The sequence below is a fragment of the Ceratina calcarata genome, unplaced genomic scaffold (assembly GCF_001652005.2).
Source record: "Ceratina calcarata isolate Rehan_Ccalc_2016 unplaced genomic scaffold, ASM165200v1 scaffold72.2, whole genome shotgun sequence".
NCBI lineage: Eukaryota > Metazoa > Arthropoda > Insecta > Hymenoptera > Apidae > Ceratina > Ceratina calcarata.
In genome coordinates this window covers 988,667-1,006,998 of record NW_017178472.1, presented here as the reverse complement: position 1 = coordinate 1,006,998, position 18,332 = coordinate 988,667, and the positions used below count along the sequence as shown (strand labels likewise).

The following is an 18,332-nucleotide window of genomic DNA, read 5'->3' as shown; positions in this document are numbered from 1 at the left end:
ATGCAGTTATATTTATAAATTCATACATTAAAACAAAAGTTTGGAAAAAATTGGAGTAACTTCACGGGGAGAAATTATTTTATACACTATACCAAAGTCACTTCATTAAATATAGCGAAGGTAAGTATATTAATATTAGTCTGTTACACATACACATAATTTAGAGATTCGTTATCTACTAAGCGGTTTGATTGTGAGGGAGATATGTATTGTATGTATGTATACATTATATATGTATACATAGGTACTTTTGCTATAATTTTAGAAATGCTTTGGAAAAAATCCAGATAGAATTTATACTTTTCATACAAATTTTAGTTACAGATTTCTGTCATAATTGTATTCATAAACTCATACAGAGAATGTGCTTGCTGCAGTTGTATTGTTGATAGTTGTATGGTTGAAAGCACAGCATTGTGCAGTTGTATGGACACAATTACATTTATATACACTTGCACAACGTTATGAGCTGTCAGTCAGTATATTTTGTGCTCTTCCAGAGAGTTCACCGTTATTTAAGACATACTGAAACAAACCAAAAATATTGCAATACATATTATACTGTGGTTTAATGTAAAATATATACTATTCACCTTTCTATGAGTGATGCACGCATAGTCGATGTAATAGCAGCTGGAGCAGCTTCGTTAAGTTTAAAAACACTTTCAATAACAGACAGTTCCGTTGAAGTTGTATCCATACCACAAAAGGATGCCCAGTCATTTACCACCATTCCTGCAGCTATGACATCACTGCCTCTATTTACTGTACCTGCCTAAATATTTTAATCAAATAGAAAATAATATTAAAATTTCATGCATTTTAAACATTTAGTTTTTTAATAAGATGATCTTACAGCAAGTGGCACTTGTAACAAAGATGACAATTCATCCTGATCCTGTATGGACGTCTTGGGATGTACCAAACCACCTTGATTTGATAATACAGAATACGATCCTACTAAAACATTGCTTGCCACAGTTTGTCTAAATACTTCTACATTCAACGTATCAGCTAAAATCTCTTCTGTCTCCTATAAAATGTTCACAGATATTTCAAGAATTCTAACAAATAAGAAGTAGAAGTAATTTTATTTCTTAGTGGAACACTTACCTTATCAAGATCGGGATGCACTAGAGCCACATAATCATTACATGCAATGACATTACCCAAAGCAGATAATCTGTCTTCTACTCTCTGTACTTTAACTTTGTCTGGTAGTGAATTTCGTATATGCTGCAATTCTGTATCTGTCGTTGTATTAGGGACTAATAATCCATTTTTGTTTCCTGTCCAAATTTTTTTCTGGTTAAATATTGTACTTAAATGTGGTCAATTAAAATTTTTGAAAATTATCTTCTTTTATTACACTTACCAACGCACAACCGACCAATAATACGGCATCCCGCAATGGAAGCGTGTACTACCGGTATGGTCTCAGCTAATTCCGCTTCGAACACACTGTAATTTTCAATGATATTCGATTTCACATATATACATTCATATTTATTATATTCGGAATGATTTTATGTTAATACAGTTGTAGGTTATGAACTAAAAAATCGCTCGTGAAAACTGTTGCACAACCGCGTGAAATATTTTACACATAAGTAATGTGATCTACGATAAGATAAGCATTTATTCATATTTATGGTTACCTGTAAAAATTCTCGGAACCGCCGATTGCTACGAGACAATAAGAGTTCGTCAACTTGGAGAAGACGCCAATTTCATTGTTATTTTCGAACTGTACACGTACCGCCATGATTACAGCAATGTTAATTTACATTAGCGTATAAAATTTTGAGTAAATCCTTAAAACCTGTCACGTTCAAAATCTCTTATCAGTGCTCAAAACGCAGGCTAACCTCTTTTTCTACACCCACAACCTCTTTCACTCGACGCAAACCACGCAAACACGAGGTTTGTATTAATTTATAACACGGAATACTAGTTGAAGAAAGTATGAAGGAAGGGAAACTGTCGCGTCATTCTATGACTCTAAGCCCTCTGTAAGCGAACGCTAAAGCCAACTGAAAACCCTTGAAAACCACCGAGGAGGTCTCCTCGGTGTCAAAACTTATCACTAGAAGTTTACACTCTACATGTCGCTGCTCTATGTCTATGTATTTGAAAATGTATATGTATTTTAAAAGTGATTGATTTATTTGAATTCTTATTATAATGAATGGCAAAATTTTAAGTTAAGAAAAATATAGAGGTAACAATAACAGAGTTTTATGTAATTCTTAATACGTATTTTAAGAAGATGTTAAAGTTGAAATAGTAACAACTTTGAGGATATTAAGTGTAAAGATCTTTGAGTAAAGAGTAAGCGGAAGTAAAAATAGTAGAAAAGTTGTAGAAATTTGTAATAATAGTCAGTTTTCAAGACTCTATAAATAAAAATAGTCAGTTTTCAAGACTCTTATAGAAAAGTGCCAAAACTATGTATCAGAATATTGGAAATTATAAGCTGTAAATAAAAAAGCGCGTCAAACTACTTTATGAACCTCACTTCTCTCTAAATATAATTTTCTCAAAAAGTTTATCGGGTATTGGTAATTGGTGTTGATAATTAATGAAGACGAATGATCTTTGCACAATTCCTTTATTGAAAGTCTTTTAATAATATTGGCGACAGTTGCGTAGAAAAAAAGAAACGTTTTCGAGTAACTCGTATGGTTACGAAAATGACTGTTTCGAAAAATTTGACAAGGCGCATCGGTGTAAGTGCGCAGTGTTAGATTTGTTGTATTCGCGTATAATATTAATAAAACCAGTAACTGCTGCAAAATCACCGTTTTATTAACAACATTATTGTAAGCGTTATAAATGCGCTTCAATATAATTCTCTTTTTGATTGGTTCTGATATCGTACATCGTCTTTAATGGAACATACTGGCAGTATTATATTTGCGAGACAAACGACTTTTTCACTATGAAATCTATCGATTAACATGAAAAGAGCGACGATATCTCATAATCCCATCGCTCTTCCACCGACTAAATAACTCGTGATTCAAAGTTCGTTCGAGCGATAATCTGTACAAGGAAGAACATCTGTCGCACACGATGAAAAAACAAAATAATTGTATCATAAGAACGAAAGAATTATTAACTGATAATTCATCGAATGCGCGAAGAATCACGTTATGGCGCGTCGAACGAAGAATGGAGACCGAGTTATTACGCATTGAACTCGGCTCATTTTGATTGCGTGCCACTTTTCAGTCTCATTCTGTCCGAAGGCTCCTCCTCTTCGGTCATCTCTCCCTTCGTTCTCCTCTTGGCTCTCCACATTTTTGGTGGGACTTTAGTTTAGTGTGCGATCAATGTACATCAATAGAAAATAGAGAAATAGCAAGTAATCTTCAGTTGCTCGGCTTGAAGGTTGTGTACTGCGGCGGCTTCTCGATCTTGTGGGGCTTCAGTGTCGCTAAACGATCTGGTTTGAGAAACAGCTGCTCCCCCTGCACAATTTTCATCTTAAGGATCTTAAGAGAATCGCGGCGTTTCAAGATATGCGCGCGTTTTATATTTTACCGAATGAAAGCGCTGGTCTAATCAAAAACTCTACGAATACGACGTATGTATTTACATATACGTATGCTACGGGTTAATTACGGTGGCAGTTGGGACAATGGTAAACTATGATAGACAGGTGTGCAGTTTTGTGCAAATGTTTTCGTACATGAAAAAGAAACAGGGCCGTTTTATACGTAATACGCTCAGACCGGGTTCATTGTTTGCCATGTTATCGGTCTGCCTATCGATACCATTCATTACGATGCATGGATATTGACGCGACAATGCCGCCGAAATTATGCGTTTTATTACGCAAATACGTCGCTGATGAACAGAGAATATCGTGACAATCGCGCGATCGCAATCACGGAAGAGGGAATTACGCCTGTGTAGAAATATGTGTGTGAACGGGAGCCGCGGACAGATAAAAATAACACTATGATTTTATTGGAATTTGTTTTTCGATCGCGTCTAGCTTCGCCGTAATTTCCATTTTATCTAACAAGTATCAAGTATTCGTGAACGTAAAACACATATTTTCCTCTATATTAATATCATCAACGTCCAACACAAACAAAGCCTTCGTTAAATAACTTAAATAAATATTTAACTGACTCTCGGGTCTCGAAATTGTATGAAGCGTTTCGCATCAAATTTACATATGTATTCGGTGTATTTTCTTCTTCTTCTTTTTAATTAATAAAATGAATCTGAGTTCGTTTAGGAAGTTTGGCAAAAAGAGGATAGATGCTATGAACAAACGATGCTTGAATTTTACAAGCTTTTAAACGTAAAAGATTTCTATTAATAATTCATGCCAGCGCGGCATGCTCGCGAAAGTTGGTTTTCACGATATGTAAATCGTCGTACAAGGATTATTGTTACGGGGATCTGATAAACGGACAAGCATATGCATCAAGTATGATCGCTTTTTAATGACAACATGATATAAGTACACGAAAGAGAGTGCTCGAAGTACGCTTCGGCCACTCCGCCATATGTACTGGACTTCGTACGCAATGTCAACGTCTCACGTTGATTTGCTCGATTACAGGCGTGGATAAAGCTCACCGGCGTGACGCGACGGCGCGCGGCGTCGAGGACAGTCTCGAGACGCGAAGCTAATTAATCACTACAGTGACTCTGCGAACGGTGACAATAATGAGTCGCGATTGAAACGAAGAAGGAAGGGCAGAAATTATGTTCATGGTTTGGTAGGAAACTAACGAGATCAATTTCTTTTTGAGAAACTGGCAATCCTGGATCGAAACGTTTTTTAAATATGACTGTCAATTTCACATTTTATAAATCCATCTTGTTACTATTTTGTCGAACCGTGTATGCACGTCCGAGAGATCGATTAAACTCGTTTATGATTCCGTAATGAGCGCACGTTACACGTCTCTCCTGGGTGGGAATCGGTTTAAGTCAAGGATTAAATGAACGGACGTATCTAGCTTCCTAGTGCTATCGATTTCCGTGAGAATCGTGTACTCGTACAAGATGAAACTTAACGTTTATGGAAACGTGAAACCATCTTGAACAATCGTTAAGTTCGATTAATAATTAGCGTTAACGGTAAGCGTGGTATCGGTATCGCCTGGAACGGTGATTCTCGGTAATCGCCGCCGATGCGGTTCGGTAATTCGATACGCGTAGATCAGTAATCGAACATACGATTATTCGTGGTCGCTAATTATGACAGCAATTACAGGTCGTCCGGTTATTATTACAGCAACGGTAATAAATCTTTTGGCAACGAGATTTATATAATTAGTAACTATTTTCACAACCGTGTATACATTTATATATTATATATATAATATGTATATAGTATTTATTATATGTATAAACTCTTTTCGAAGCGTCTTCGAAAACCTCGTTACATGTATTCAGTTAGCTCTGATTCAGCCGATGGTATACTTACGGGACGAGTATTATATGTATATTTTTTAATAAAAATCAGTCTTTAGTAAACGACACGCTTTACGGAGAAACGCGCGTGATCGTGCTGGAAACGGTCCTGTTTGAAATGGAGGAAACAAAGCGTAAGCTGGTGTCAAGGATGCAAGCTGGATGGATTAAACGCAGTTCGCTTTTCTCGGGATACAGCCGCTTCTGTTACAACACACGATTATATTTAATAGAATTGTCGAGGGTAAAACTTGATTTACTTTTTATTCGATAAAATAATATATCCGATTAAATTAATGAAATTGGAATTTCTCTCGTGCAATAGTTTTTTACCAGACTTCTAGTTTTAACTTCAGTATAATGATTTTGAGTAGTTTGATTAAGTGTTTAAAAGTCAAATGAATTAGAATCTAATTAAGAAATATGTATAAACTGATGCTGATAATCTATCAGAATGAATTATTATAGAATGGCAAACAATAGTAATTTAGAAATATGTAAATTATGTGATATCTAGGAGAAAATAAGTTAAATGGATCTGAGGACACGGTAATAATCGCGCTATATGTATCAGAAGTAGCTATACATATCTGCTACTTACCTACACGCACCTAAATGAAATTACATTAGAAGGTAGGTTGCAGTAATTGGGAAAGGGACACCAGGGGGTGACTAGATGCAACCAAATACATGCGTAATGCACCCTACCATACGCATAAATCAGTCAAAATGATTATCTCGATCGGAGATAGGTCACCGGTTGTGCTGGTTATCATTTGTACCAGTATATTGTCAATCGAGCGTTATTGCATCAATATTAACCCCTTGCGTTCAAAACAAACAATTTATATCTCGTCGATTCGTTAAGAAAAAACAAATCTTGCTTCAATATTAATACCGACTGTTTATAAAAATTACACATTGCAATGCGTATTCGTATACTTGTGATTTTTATTCGATACCAATAAATAATCAAGTCAATGAAACATTCAGTCTGTTTTATTAAGAACAGAGAAGTGCAATTTATTAATATGAGTCCCGTTACAAACCCAGCTAACGCTCCCGATCGCAAAGGGTTAAAGACTATTAAAAAAAATGCAACATACTTTCAACCCGTGCGTGTATGCATGTAAGTATAATACATGTCTCCGTGCGGTAATAGGATTAGGTAATAACCATGTACATAATAAGTTAGCCGTTATTTCAAAGCATTACAGTATTACACCATGTGTCTCGTGCACTGTAGCGTGTAAGTACTATGTATATACATGACCCTTTGAGAACCGTTCGTCTTTCATTGTTACCGAGCGTGAACGAACGCTGATCGAACCCGGCGGGTTTCTCGGTCGAACGGAATTTTCAACGGTAGAGAACCCGCCTGGAATCCGTGAGATCCACGACGACCGATCACCGCGTCGCGCGTTGTGAAAACAGTCAGAATAAAATCATCGTGGATTGCTCTTACCGGCTCAAGACTATCCGGAATTATTCAACTCGATCATATGCACTTATGGTTCATTTTCTGAAACGCGTATTCGATATACATATGTATGTATGTACGTATAAATGTATACCATGCGATACTTTCGTTCACGGGATCACTTCTCGGTAATTGTTAACGCGAAGGACTAGGGGTGACACGTAAGGGAAAGAAAAAGTATGAAAATCGATGATGACGCTGACTGAAAAATGTTCAAAAGCGCGAGAAAATATATCACAGATGAAATCTCGGTCAACACTAATTCTTACGAGCTTTCGATGAACCGTACGTATATGTATACCTGAAAGGCGTAACGAATGCTATAAACTCTCGAACATGAAAACTCTTCCATAGTACAACCGACAATAAAACACTAAAGGATCTTCGAACTCTGGTTCGAAGTTATCGTTTATAAGCTCTTGATATAAAGAGAGATGATACTTTGTTAACTCGTATCGAACGGTGTTGTGGTTGTACATTCATGCAGAAAATTAATGCAATTGGGAAACGCCGTGGTAGATTGAATCTTTCTACGGTGGGAGTGTTTTCTCTTTATTTTTTGCACCAGGTTGCTCTCGAATGCCGTTTTAACGGCTGAAAAAAATTTCACCTTTAGCGCGCACCTTTGCAACGGCAACGCACCGAGAGCTGCCTACAACGTAGGCTTCGGACAGGAATCCAAAAGGGAATTCTTTTTCGTTATTCTCTTTTCTATTCCGGGAACGACGGTGAATTTTTTTTAAATTCTGAAATTTCCTCGGGAAAATCACGCGTTGGAAGACTAAAAGGGAAAAACCGGACTAGCTGCGCCATAGTGAAAAATTAAAATACTACCTGAGGACGATCATATTACGATGCTGTACATACTTGGAACGAGTGAGAAAAGGACGAACAGTGTTAAGGAAAAGTTTGACATTGCGTGTGCATAATACGTACGCAGGTATTAAATCGTGCATTCGCGCAGCTATGCGAATAGCAACCCGTGGCCGAAGGAAAAGGGAATTGAATAGCGATGGGTTCAGTCGCTTCGAATCGCTTCGAATGTGCATCCTAAGTTTCAGATCTTTTCGAATGCTATTCAAGGATTTTGAGAGTTTTAAACTTACTCCAATAATAATTATCGATCGGCCATCAAAAGTATAGCTTTACTATTCATGATTCTCGGATTAGACGTACTTTACTGTGATTCTTATCAGAACCAATTAAGACTTTGAAGTTTTATCAACAGACTTTCAAGATCTTGATCTTCGAACAAGAATCGAGGCGATTCAAATCTTTACTTTAATGAATAATAATCTCGAATCTTCGAGCGGAGATTCGAATGCTCATCATCAAGGAACGAAACAACAACGTTTCCGGCGGGATGCGTCGCCCAGCGACGACATCATCGCTCTACTTTGACGAGAATAGTTCTTTTTTGCGTCTCTCGTCTCTCTGTCTATCAACTTATCTGACCTGAAGCGTATACTGTGGTCCGTGGTGTTGTCCATGGTGATGATGATGATGATGGTGCCTCTGATAGTGTTGTTGCTGGTGAGGCGGATCGTGTTGATAACACTCTTGTTGATACTGTTGCGACGGGACGGGTTTCAGTACGTGGTTCGGACGTTTTTCAGACGGATACTGTTGGCTGGTACGTTCCATCGTGTCCACAGCTAAACGGGGATCCTCTATCATTGTATTCGAGGCTTTCGTGCTGAAACAAATCGGTACTGTCTGCTCGACTATCCCGAATTTCCTGTTTTTCCGATTCGAAGCGAATTGATCGATATCCATAAGTGCACACGTATACAAATAGAGGAGACTTGCCGGAAGCGTATCGGGCCCTTAAAATGGATCTCACTTATATCTTTTATTATTGGAAAATAGTAATTATAATAAGGATTTGATATGCACATAAAATATGTGTTAGTGAAACAGCAAACTATTTTTTGTATAATGTATTATAGACACTTCAAGAAATTACGAGATAAAATATAACAAAAATAACAATTTGGAAAAGAATGATGTTGGCAATTCTCCATTATGTATCAAACGGTTTCATTAAAATATTCTGCATTGTTATTAATTGGCTTTCTGCTGTCTCTGTATAAAAGCTCTCTATTTTGTACAGAGAGAAAAATAAATTAGTGTCGGGTCGCGATATCGGCAATTAAGGTAGCACAGGTGGAGATAGAGAGAAAGAGACGGAGGGATCCATTGGATAATTCATTAGCGCGTGTACGTGGTCTCCTGGAAAGAGTTCTCTCTCTCTCCGAGTTTTCGATGTAAATTGCTTCGACGTTTATTCGCGCAAATCACCATGGTAGGGGGTTTGGAGACGCAATATCGCGTGCTTACCAATGCACTTGCTGGAGCGCGGGCACCGTATTTCTGGCTACGCAGCATCTATCCGAGCGTAGGAAACAAACGAATCCCATTACCAGCACCGAGAGCACCGTAAACCCAGCGACAGCGCCGATAACGAGCGGAATCTGTAACAAATACGTGGCCGAGAGGAGAAAAAAGCAGCTGTTTTAACCAGGAAACGTCGTTGTCTCTGGAACGCGGGACACAAACGTTTATGTTTTCGGTCTTTTTAATTAAATACAAGCGGGTCTCTCTGTATGGGTTAAATTTAATTAGGCCAGCGAGTCGAGAAAGAGGATCACGCGATTCAAAAGAATGACGATTTCATTTTACGGTAGACGTCATAATTACCTGTCCTGGTTCGTCGACTCTCAGCATCAGGGATCGTCGATCGCTGCCGTGATTGTTCTCCACGATCACGTGGTACAATCTCTGGTCCGCCTTGACCGTGGTGGTTAATTCCAAAATAGCTGCGTAACAATCCTCCACGGGTAACGGTTCCAGATCCAATGCTCGATATCGTGATTCCAAAACTTCGCCTATGAACATTGATCAAATTTTGTTTGTCTAATTCAACAGTGTTGAGAAATGACTACGGCTTGAAATAATTGAGGAATAAAAAGGATAAGAAAACAAAATATACAGTGCATATGAAATTGTTGTAAATTAGACAATACAAAATTACTAACCGAGCTTAAAAACGTAACATCACTAAATTTTTACGGAGTAAAAACGAATGACATAAGCGTAAGTCATGGGAACATAATGAATTAAAGTTTAAAGAAAAAGGTATCATCGATTTAATGCGCGTTCGTCGATCCTTCACGACCTATGGAATCAGGAATCGAAGGGTCTCGCCGCGAAAGCGTCTAGTCTCAACTCGAGAATGACGCGAGAAAAGGGGCGCGAGTAAAGATAATTAAAGGGGTAGAGTTCCGTGGCCGAAAGGGATGCTCGAATTAATTAATCGCGAGGTGTACCACTTTTCAGTAATAAGGAGTGCCAATTAGCGAGAAGAGATGTACGTAAAAAAATAACTGAAAGGGCAAACCAAAGACTCGAATCTTTTGGCGATAGAAGGAGAGTAGCAGTCTAACCGGCGTGGAGTCTGGTGCTGCCCCATTCCCAAGCCACCAGTCCTGGCTTCGGGTCAGAACACAGTTTGACCTCCAATTTCGCTGGACTACCCTCGGTAGTAGCCACCACGAACTTCTCCGCGATTCCCGGCTTCACCACCTGCGGCACATACGTTCGACAATTCCTTCATTCAAACGATTTATCTTTATCCGACGTGAGGTCGTTTGGAACACTTCCAATTTTAACACTGTTCGTTTAACAACTTTTTAATTGCAATGGAATTCTTTCTTAATCAATAAAAAATATTAGATTAATCGAACCAGTTCTGTGCGCATACATTTATTTGAGTTTTATCCAATAGGTATACTTACGAAAATTTTTACAAATAAGTATCTTCATATCTTGTTATTAATGATATTAAGACGTTTATGACATATACGGATAAATGTAAAAAAAAATTTAGCTACCTTGGCTGGAATATACGTCCGCGCTGTTACCTGTTAATTAACAGGGCGCAGGCTGTGCAATAATCGATAATTTCGCTTTTTTCGCTTCTCTGTAAAAAAATATTTTCCCCGAATATTTCCGTACTAACGTTTGCGCGTGAAACAACTAAATATTTCGCGTCAATTACGTAGAATTCCAGGCACCACAAGTGGTGCTCGGATCATGGATCGCAAAATGTAGAGGCGAATGAAAAACAGTGTAGCTGCAATCAACCGACGAGTGCGCGTCGTGAAAATGACGTTTCATTCGATGCCGCGTACGGTGTATGTATATCCACGTGCACTCTCGCGCACACTTTTTCAACTCTTGCTGATGCACCCGAGCCTAGCAGCGAACGATAAATATGAATTCCTCGTTTCATATTTAAATACGAGCCGTGCTTGGACAGTACGACGAGCACGCACGCGCGGACAAACATAATTTCGTTAATTATTCACCAGGTAGCAATTGTCCATTTCCTGATTACATTGATTTCGCAATAAAAGCACGGGGACCGATAATACGCAATCAGGACGCGTAAAAACCGGTTAGCTTCGCCGTTTCCACCCTTTTCGACGTTTCGCCGTGAACCGATTAAATTTTAATTCGACCGACAGTCGCGTTCCGTTCGATTTGCGCGGTGAACGGGAATTTTTCCAGTCAATTCGAACCGCGATTCCAACGTTCAATTCGATCCGATTAATTCTTTCACTGGCTCGCCAGGGTGCAATGCACTTTAAGAAAAAACAATCAGCCTCTCTTGATAATTTGATCACAAAAACCTTTGAGCTCGAAATGGATCAAGAATAAATTACAAGAAATTCCGATACGAATAGTACTCCGTGTACTTTCTCCTTTAGAAAATTAATCAAAAAGCGCAATATTTCTATGTTGTGAAATTTATGTTACCATGAAAGATATTGTATTTTAAAAAATATTATGATGTCTTATAATAAAATTAGCGTTAATAATATTTAGTAATTTTGTCCTCTGACCTTAATTATGTCCTCTGTTATATTAATGGGAGAGTCAATCACGCAGTCGAAGGGTTAATTCAGTTCTACCGGAGAAAAATGGTTGGTCGATTCTCTTTTTTGCGTCTTACCCTCGGCGCGCCGACCACTTGCAGAGACACAGGGTCGCTTTTAACTTCCCGGACGTTCCCATTGATCTTGTTCGAGGCGAGACATATGTATTGGCCCTGTTGCTCGTACGTCACGTTCGTCAGGATCAATCGCTGCCCGGTACCGCATTCCAATGGCATCCGGCCATCGGAAAAGATCTGGGCCCACCTGATTCAAGATAAAAAGAACGGGTTCATTCTCGTGATTCTTTAGCTACTGTACTGCTCGAGCCAACAGGAATTACTCAAATACATCTATTCAGAATTGTAGAAAGGTTTGTCAATGAAACAGTTCGTCGCATAATTTCTTTTTATATTGGATATCGTTCACGATATCCAATTCACGATATCCATATCGTGAACGATATCCAATATAAAAAGAAATTATGCGACGAATTGTTTAATGTAAACAGTCCTGTTTAAATCAGAGTAAGCTGCGATAAAATTCGTTGGTCTACGGGTATATACAACTATTTTTTTAATGGTTGGTTATGAATAACGTTCACAACACAAGTAAAGCAACAAGTACGAAAGCAAATAGGAATTACCACAAGCCGCTAAGCACATATTTACAGATAAATGAAACAGGAGGTTGAATTAAATGGAAATTATAAGATAATTCCTACACGTTCCAGATACGTTGAATTTATAGGAATTAAAGTTCGGAACAAAAGCCTTTAGCGTAGGTATTTAATAAGAATAGAATTCTTAGTACAGAAGATTAGTAAGCAGTTCTGTCATTAGGTCACCTGTATTCAGCCGGTGGCATAGCATCCGCGGTGCACTCAAACGAGGCTCCGGAAAACAGTAAGGCTGTGGTCAGCCGATCCGGCCCGACTGAGCTGATCGTAGGCGGATCTGCATCAGAACCAGACGATTCTCCTCTATCGATCGTATTTCATCGAACAGATGTTGGAATTAATATTGCTGACATGAGTTCAACGTTTCAATAACTATTGCACCAAGTTTTATCAATTCAATACCTGTTAATATCCAACTTTCTCGATTAAGATAATTCACTTTTTAACAATATTCCACGATTCTACAATAATGTAATAATATTCTGCTAATGTGGAAAAATATGCAATGACGAAGTGTCTATTTTGTACCAGAAGTGTACATGATAACTCGGGTCAGTCATATGTAATTGTAAGTTCGAAGTGTAATGGGAAGTTTGACGCTATTTTTATTCACAAAGTTGTTAAAAATATCGCCAGTTATTTCTGCCGTGTGCATAGTCCTATAGAGGGAATCAATCGAGTATGTCGGGCCGCTTAGGGCTGTCTGGGGCATAAAGGGGTTAATCGCGGATATTTTCAGGGCGATTGGCCAAAGGGTGGAAACGAGGCCAGTGCAAAAAGGAAAAATAGAAACATGGAGAAAGAATGAGAGAGAGAGAGAGAGAGAGAGAGAGAGAGGAAGAGCTACACTCACAGTTGACAGACACTTGAACGGACACGGGGCTGCTTTCACCCTCGGTGTTCGCTGCTTCGCAGATATAGACTGCGGCGTGGTTTCTATAGATTGGCGCGAAGAGCAACGTCTCGCCTATGCTCGCCACTTCTGTAACACCAGGACTCTTCTCTCTCCTCCAGAGGATTGAAGCCGGGGGATTCGCGTCGGCCACGCATCGAATCTCTAGTTGACCTCGTCCCTCTTCCAGTTGGCCAGTCGGCACGCCGATCAATCTCGTTTCAGGAGCATCTGTAACATTTCGTTATTTCTCCATGATATTTGTTTTATTTCACGTTTCTCTTTTACATATTAGATCAATTTCCTCAGATTTATATCTCTTTCAGGAATTATATTATCTTTTACCTGATAACTTTATAGCAGTACAGAAAGGTTTGCTATTAAAAAAACAACGTACGTTGACTAATATTAATAGTAGAAAATTGGCCGCGAAGATAACATTTAAGCTTCAATAAGTTTTTTATTACCCATAATGTAAATATAATTAATCTGTTCAATTATTTCTACGATTTTAATTACATTCTCTCATTCGCGGTAGAGAAGGTGGAGAAATGAATTTTCCGCTAACGTGAAAAAAAGGAAACACTTTTCCGTGGCTGAAATCGGGTAGTTCGACAAATAGTAGAACACGGTTTAATGGAAGTCGCGGACGACTGCGAATTGCTATCACAGTTTTAATCATAGCGCGCCGCGGAAGACTGCGGGAAAATAAACACCGGATTTCGTAAGAGCCAGAGCGAGAGAGTAATACTTCGAGCTGTAGCAAGTTTCCAGATTCAATCCTTCGTTAATGAGCGAGTAATTAAAAGTGGATTCGATTCGTATCGTCTGAAAGAAGAGAAAGAAGCTCTACGATTTAATCGATTCATTTCCCGTGTTCGATTCGAAGATCATTTTCTCTCCCGTTCTCCCGTATCGGTAAAGAAACCAATACGAGGAGGAACCCCGACAATGGTACTGGAAACAATTGTACGCGTACGCGTACGTACGCGCGACCGCTCTACGCAAGCCGGTTCTGCAAAATAATGAATCAAAGTAGGAACCGGTTTCGTTATTCCTTGTCAGAAATAATTAGTTGGCCGCAGCTCACGAAAAATTCAATTACACCTGCGCGCCGTTAATCCTTCGGCCGTTTTCCCAGCGGGTAGATAGTAACATAGAGACCGGCCGGAACTGCACCGGCTGATTTCGGCCTCCCTGGATAATCGATGCGTGCGTCACTACTCGGTCTGGGAAAATCCTCTACCATTTTTCCTTCCTTTTAAACCTTTTTCCATTAATTAATCGACATATGTGTGTCGCTAGAATTTCGATCGTAACTTTATAATGCTCTTTATTTCGTCGGTATAAATTGGGCAACAAAAATACATTAAGAATACGAATGACCTGATTTTGTTTCATAGTTTTGTTCAGTGTATGAACCTGTCGATTTATAGAACAGTAGGACGCTAATGGAATTTTTGATATGAATAATATTTCATGCATTATCAAGTAACGTTATGTGCGAACAGGATTCACTAGCGACAATGTATTTTTCAGCTCGAACTTTGTCGAGAACTTTTTTACGCTTTAGGGTCGATGAACGGGATTTCGTGTCGAGTTCGAAGGCCCGGCGAAAAAGTTTCGGGAAAAGTCCGGTTTATTCGCTTTTCATCCAGCTCTCGGCTTGGTTCTCTCCCGGTTTTCATTCCAGACAAAGCTTTCGATTCGAACCACTGGACGCGGAAAACAATTTACTACGTTAATACGCAATTACTCCCACCCTGTACCAGTTCGCCGTCTCCCCTCAGGCTCTTCCCGTTGATTTAAACCAATGAAACTGTGGCTCGCCTACCGAAGAGCGTCACAAATGACGGTTAATTAATGTTGGAGTACAGATCCAAATTGTATTAATTAATAATTTCAGCCCCGACCTATTTCCCGAGGGCCAAAAATAACAAGCTCGTATTCAGACTTGGAAATGCGATTACACAACTCTCGCAAAGAGGAAGCGTCGGTGGCTAAACCCTGGGACACGCGCGTCCTCCCCACCACCCAGTCGCGCTTTCAACCGTTGTGCGTTGTGCTTGACGTCTCGCGAGAACTCTATGTAACTCGATTTCGTGATTTAACTGTTTCTTTTGTCGTCGGATTAACGAATGTCCCGGGGATCTTTCCTGATTACAGTCTCTACAGTTTAATGAAAGATTAGACAGCCTGATTAATGGATAATCGATCTTAATTTATGAAATAAAATGGATTTTCTTATCAAATAAACAAATGACCAACGGGAAAGATTATTCATCGACAAGACAGCTTGAAGGTGATATGAATGAATAATAAAATAAAGAATGTTGGATTAAAAGTATTAGTCTAATTACGTCGCATTGTAATATGATATTCATTTCTGAATAGTTAAGTGCTTTAGGTGTCAAAGTCGAAAAATTTGTAGGAAGATGGGTCAGAGTAAAGGGGGCGGTTTCGGATCGGGAAGGTAGCTCGCGCAGCTGTTCATTTCACGTAACAATGATTTCGCAATACGCGCGAACGAACACTCGCTGACCCATTCACAATTTCATCTACGTTTTCTCCCTCTTTGCCTCCACGCTATTCCTTTCCGTTACTCTTTTTCCTGTATATTCGTCGGCATTTTATAGGACACGGTACCACACGTCGGCGGCTGATTGTGTGTGTACCGAACTGGACCACCCATATTCGTGTGGTTGCGCAACGTGTTCCTCCGCGGGGAAAGCCGCCTCCGCAGCTGTTTCGATCGCCGAGCTTTTGTTTCTGTTTCGAACCCCTGAAACTTCATTCCGCCGCGTTCCGTACGGGCGCAAATGCGAACATTAAATGCGTGATTGGCATTTTCGAAATCGCGATTTGTCACTGTCAGGTCTTATATATTCTTTCATTGTCAGTCTTTTAACCCGCCAATGCTTGACGAATGAAAAGACTCCTAAATGAAATTTTGCAATTGACTCTTTTCATGATTTTGTCACGAAGAAGAATTCAGTATAGCCACAGACTCGACATTATTATCGGTAAGCAACCAGTTTAGAGTTTGTAGACGATCGCGCAGTAGTAACACCGAATAAGGGCGACTAGCCTGTATATACATTCGAAAACTACATGACCTGTGCATAAATTGCGTCAAGTCTCTCCTGGAGTTTTCAATAAATTCTGGTGGATCCCCGTATTCGTTTTCGAACACAATGCTTCATGAATATTCGATCAGCATCGCTGGTGGTAAATTACGAGCAAACGAGCGCAACGTTGATCGAAACAAATTCATTATCGCTCCGAGGCTAGAGTATACGCGGAACGGTGGACAATAAATTTTGTGAGAAAAATTTCCGACTGCTTCGATTCGAAACACGACGCATTTCCCTTGTGCTTCCTGCTGTTGTTTTTTTAATTTACACGTTTCGACCAAGAAGATAAAGAAGTTCACATACTTGGCTTAAATTCTGCTTGAAAATTGACCAATGCACCGCACCGTAAACCTTGGATAGATATTGTGTAAAGAGAGGGAAATGGAACTTTGATGTTTGTGTTTGCATTTCCTTTGTTGTTTTATCGCCGGTTCACTGGTAAATATATACCTGTTGGCATATTTAAATATTTGTGAGCCGCAGTTGTTGCTTTGCATCCTGGCGCGACGCGGGGAGAGGCCGAGGCTACTCTGCCTTCGGATAAAGGTTAATTAACGGATTCGCGCGTAGATGGCTTAATTAGAGAGAGCTGGAGCGGCGATGCAACGCGGCACGGTGCAGTGCAATGAAAAATTTTCTCCGACGGGGGAAACAGGAAATTTTTGTTTGCCGAGCTACAAAAGATACAAACTGTTCGTTACTGCGCCCCTCGAAATGCAAGCTCTTCCCTTTTCTTTATTTCGCCCTTTGTGCTTTAACTCTTTCCACCGGTTTTGTTCCGATCCAACGACGTCACCATCATCCGTGAAAACAGAGGCGTTTGAAGTTTACCCAAAGAATGACTGTCGGGAATACGGTTCGCCAGGTTTCTCGTATCAGCTACACTGTTCACAATTCTATTTACCGTGCACAAATCCAATCTATTCGTAGATCTTTGACCATGTGCGTTATTTCATTCAGAAAGATACTACTTAAATGATAATTTCTTATTTCATTATGAATTATCACTTACCAATTTCATAATCACAAGACTTCTCTTTTTTCCTTACAATTACTACAATTGCATCTGGCTTTTTATTAATCATGTTTCTTTCAATTTTTCCTTAGGCAGAAGAACGTACAGCACATTATACGATTCGAATGATACAATACAAGTGAAATAATTAGTAGAAATGATATTATTGATTCATATTCTTAAAATAGAAAATTGTAACAGATGAATTTATATCGATCACTGACAAAATTCTAATTCTTGGCATCGGCATACTTCAGATAAACAGAAAGCTGAGAGCATCACAGGGAAAGAGAGGATCATTCGATATTCTGAGCGGAAATCCTGATAGACGTGGAATATTTAATCGGTAATTTGAGAGGAACTTTTCAATTTTACGTTGGAAAGTCCCAGTTTGGTAATACTCTTAATCAGTGTACGTGACGAACTGCTCTCGCTTCTCCTTAATACTTGCAAGCCGTAAGATGTACCACGTTCATGGATATTCCGAAGGGCTCGAGGTTCGGTTTCATCTCAAACAGATTATTTCCCGTTGAACCGCTGATGCCTGAGGGGTTGCGAATCATGGTTAATAGAAAATTAGAGAAAAAATTTCGGCCAGTTCGACAATAGATTTACAATTCGATTATGGTAGTATATGGGCACAGTTAAATCATAGTTTGAATAAGGACGCGGGGGGAGGGGAAGGTGAAACATATGAAGATGAATGAAGAAACCCTTTGGTTAAAGATATTCTTATTTTTTAGGTATTATATC

At 39.2% G+C, this 18,332-nt stretch overlaps 2 protein-coding genes across 2 annotated transcripts in view; both read right to left on the bottom strand.

Annotated features, from left to right (window-relative positions):
• Positions 1 to 105: 105 nt before the first annotated feature.
• eIF6 (eukaryotic translation initiation factor 6) lies at positions 106 to 1,953 on the bottom strand. The gene is made up of 6 exons (XM_018033574.2): positions 1,659 to 1,953; positions 1,376 to 1,461; positions 1,114 to 1,289; positions 857 to 1,033; positions 594 to 775; positions 106 to 525 (listed from the first exon to the last, which is right to left on the bottom strand). Exons 1-6 carry the CDS (start codon positions 1,763 to 1,765, stop codon positions 516 to 518), a joined length of 738 nt encoding a protein of 245 aa, XP_017889063.1. The 5' UTR covers positions 1,766 to 1,953; the 3' UTR covers positions 106 to 515.
• A 639-nt stretch (positions 1,954 to 2,592) lies between these two features.
• LOC108630367 (kin of IRRE-like protein 2) overlaps positions 2,593 to 18,332 on the bottom strand; it is a 128,926-nt gene continuing 113,186 nt past the window's right edge. The window contains exons 6-13 of the mRNA XM_018033642.2: positions 13,392 to 13,661; positions 12,707 to 12,815; positions 11,940 to 12,126; positions 10,369 to 10,507; positions 9,623 to 9,810; positions 9,263 to 9,396; positions 8,378 to 8,618; positions 2,593 to 3,473 (exon numbers count right to left, since the gene is read on the bottom strand). Coding sequence (XP_017889131.1) covers positions 3,375 to 3,473; positions 8,378 to 8,618; positions 9,263 to 9,396; positions 9,623 to 9,810; positions 10,369 to 10,507; positions 11,940 to 12,126; positions 12,707 to 12,815; positions 13,392 to 13,661 — 1,367 coding nt within the window. The 3' untranslated portion in view covers positions 2,593 to 3,374. The remainder of the gene's footprint in view (positions 3,474 to 8,377; positions 8,619 to 9,262; positions 9,397 to 9,622; positions 9,811 to 10,368; positions 10,508 to 11,939; positions 12,127 to 12,706; positions 12,816 to 13,391; positions 13,662 to 18,332) is intronic.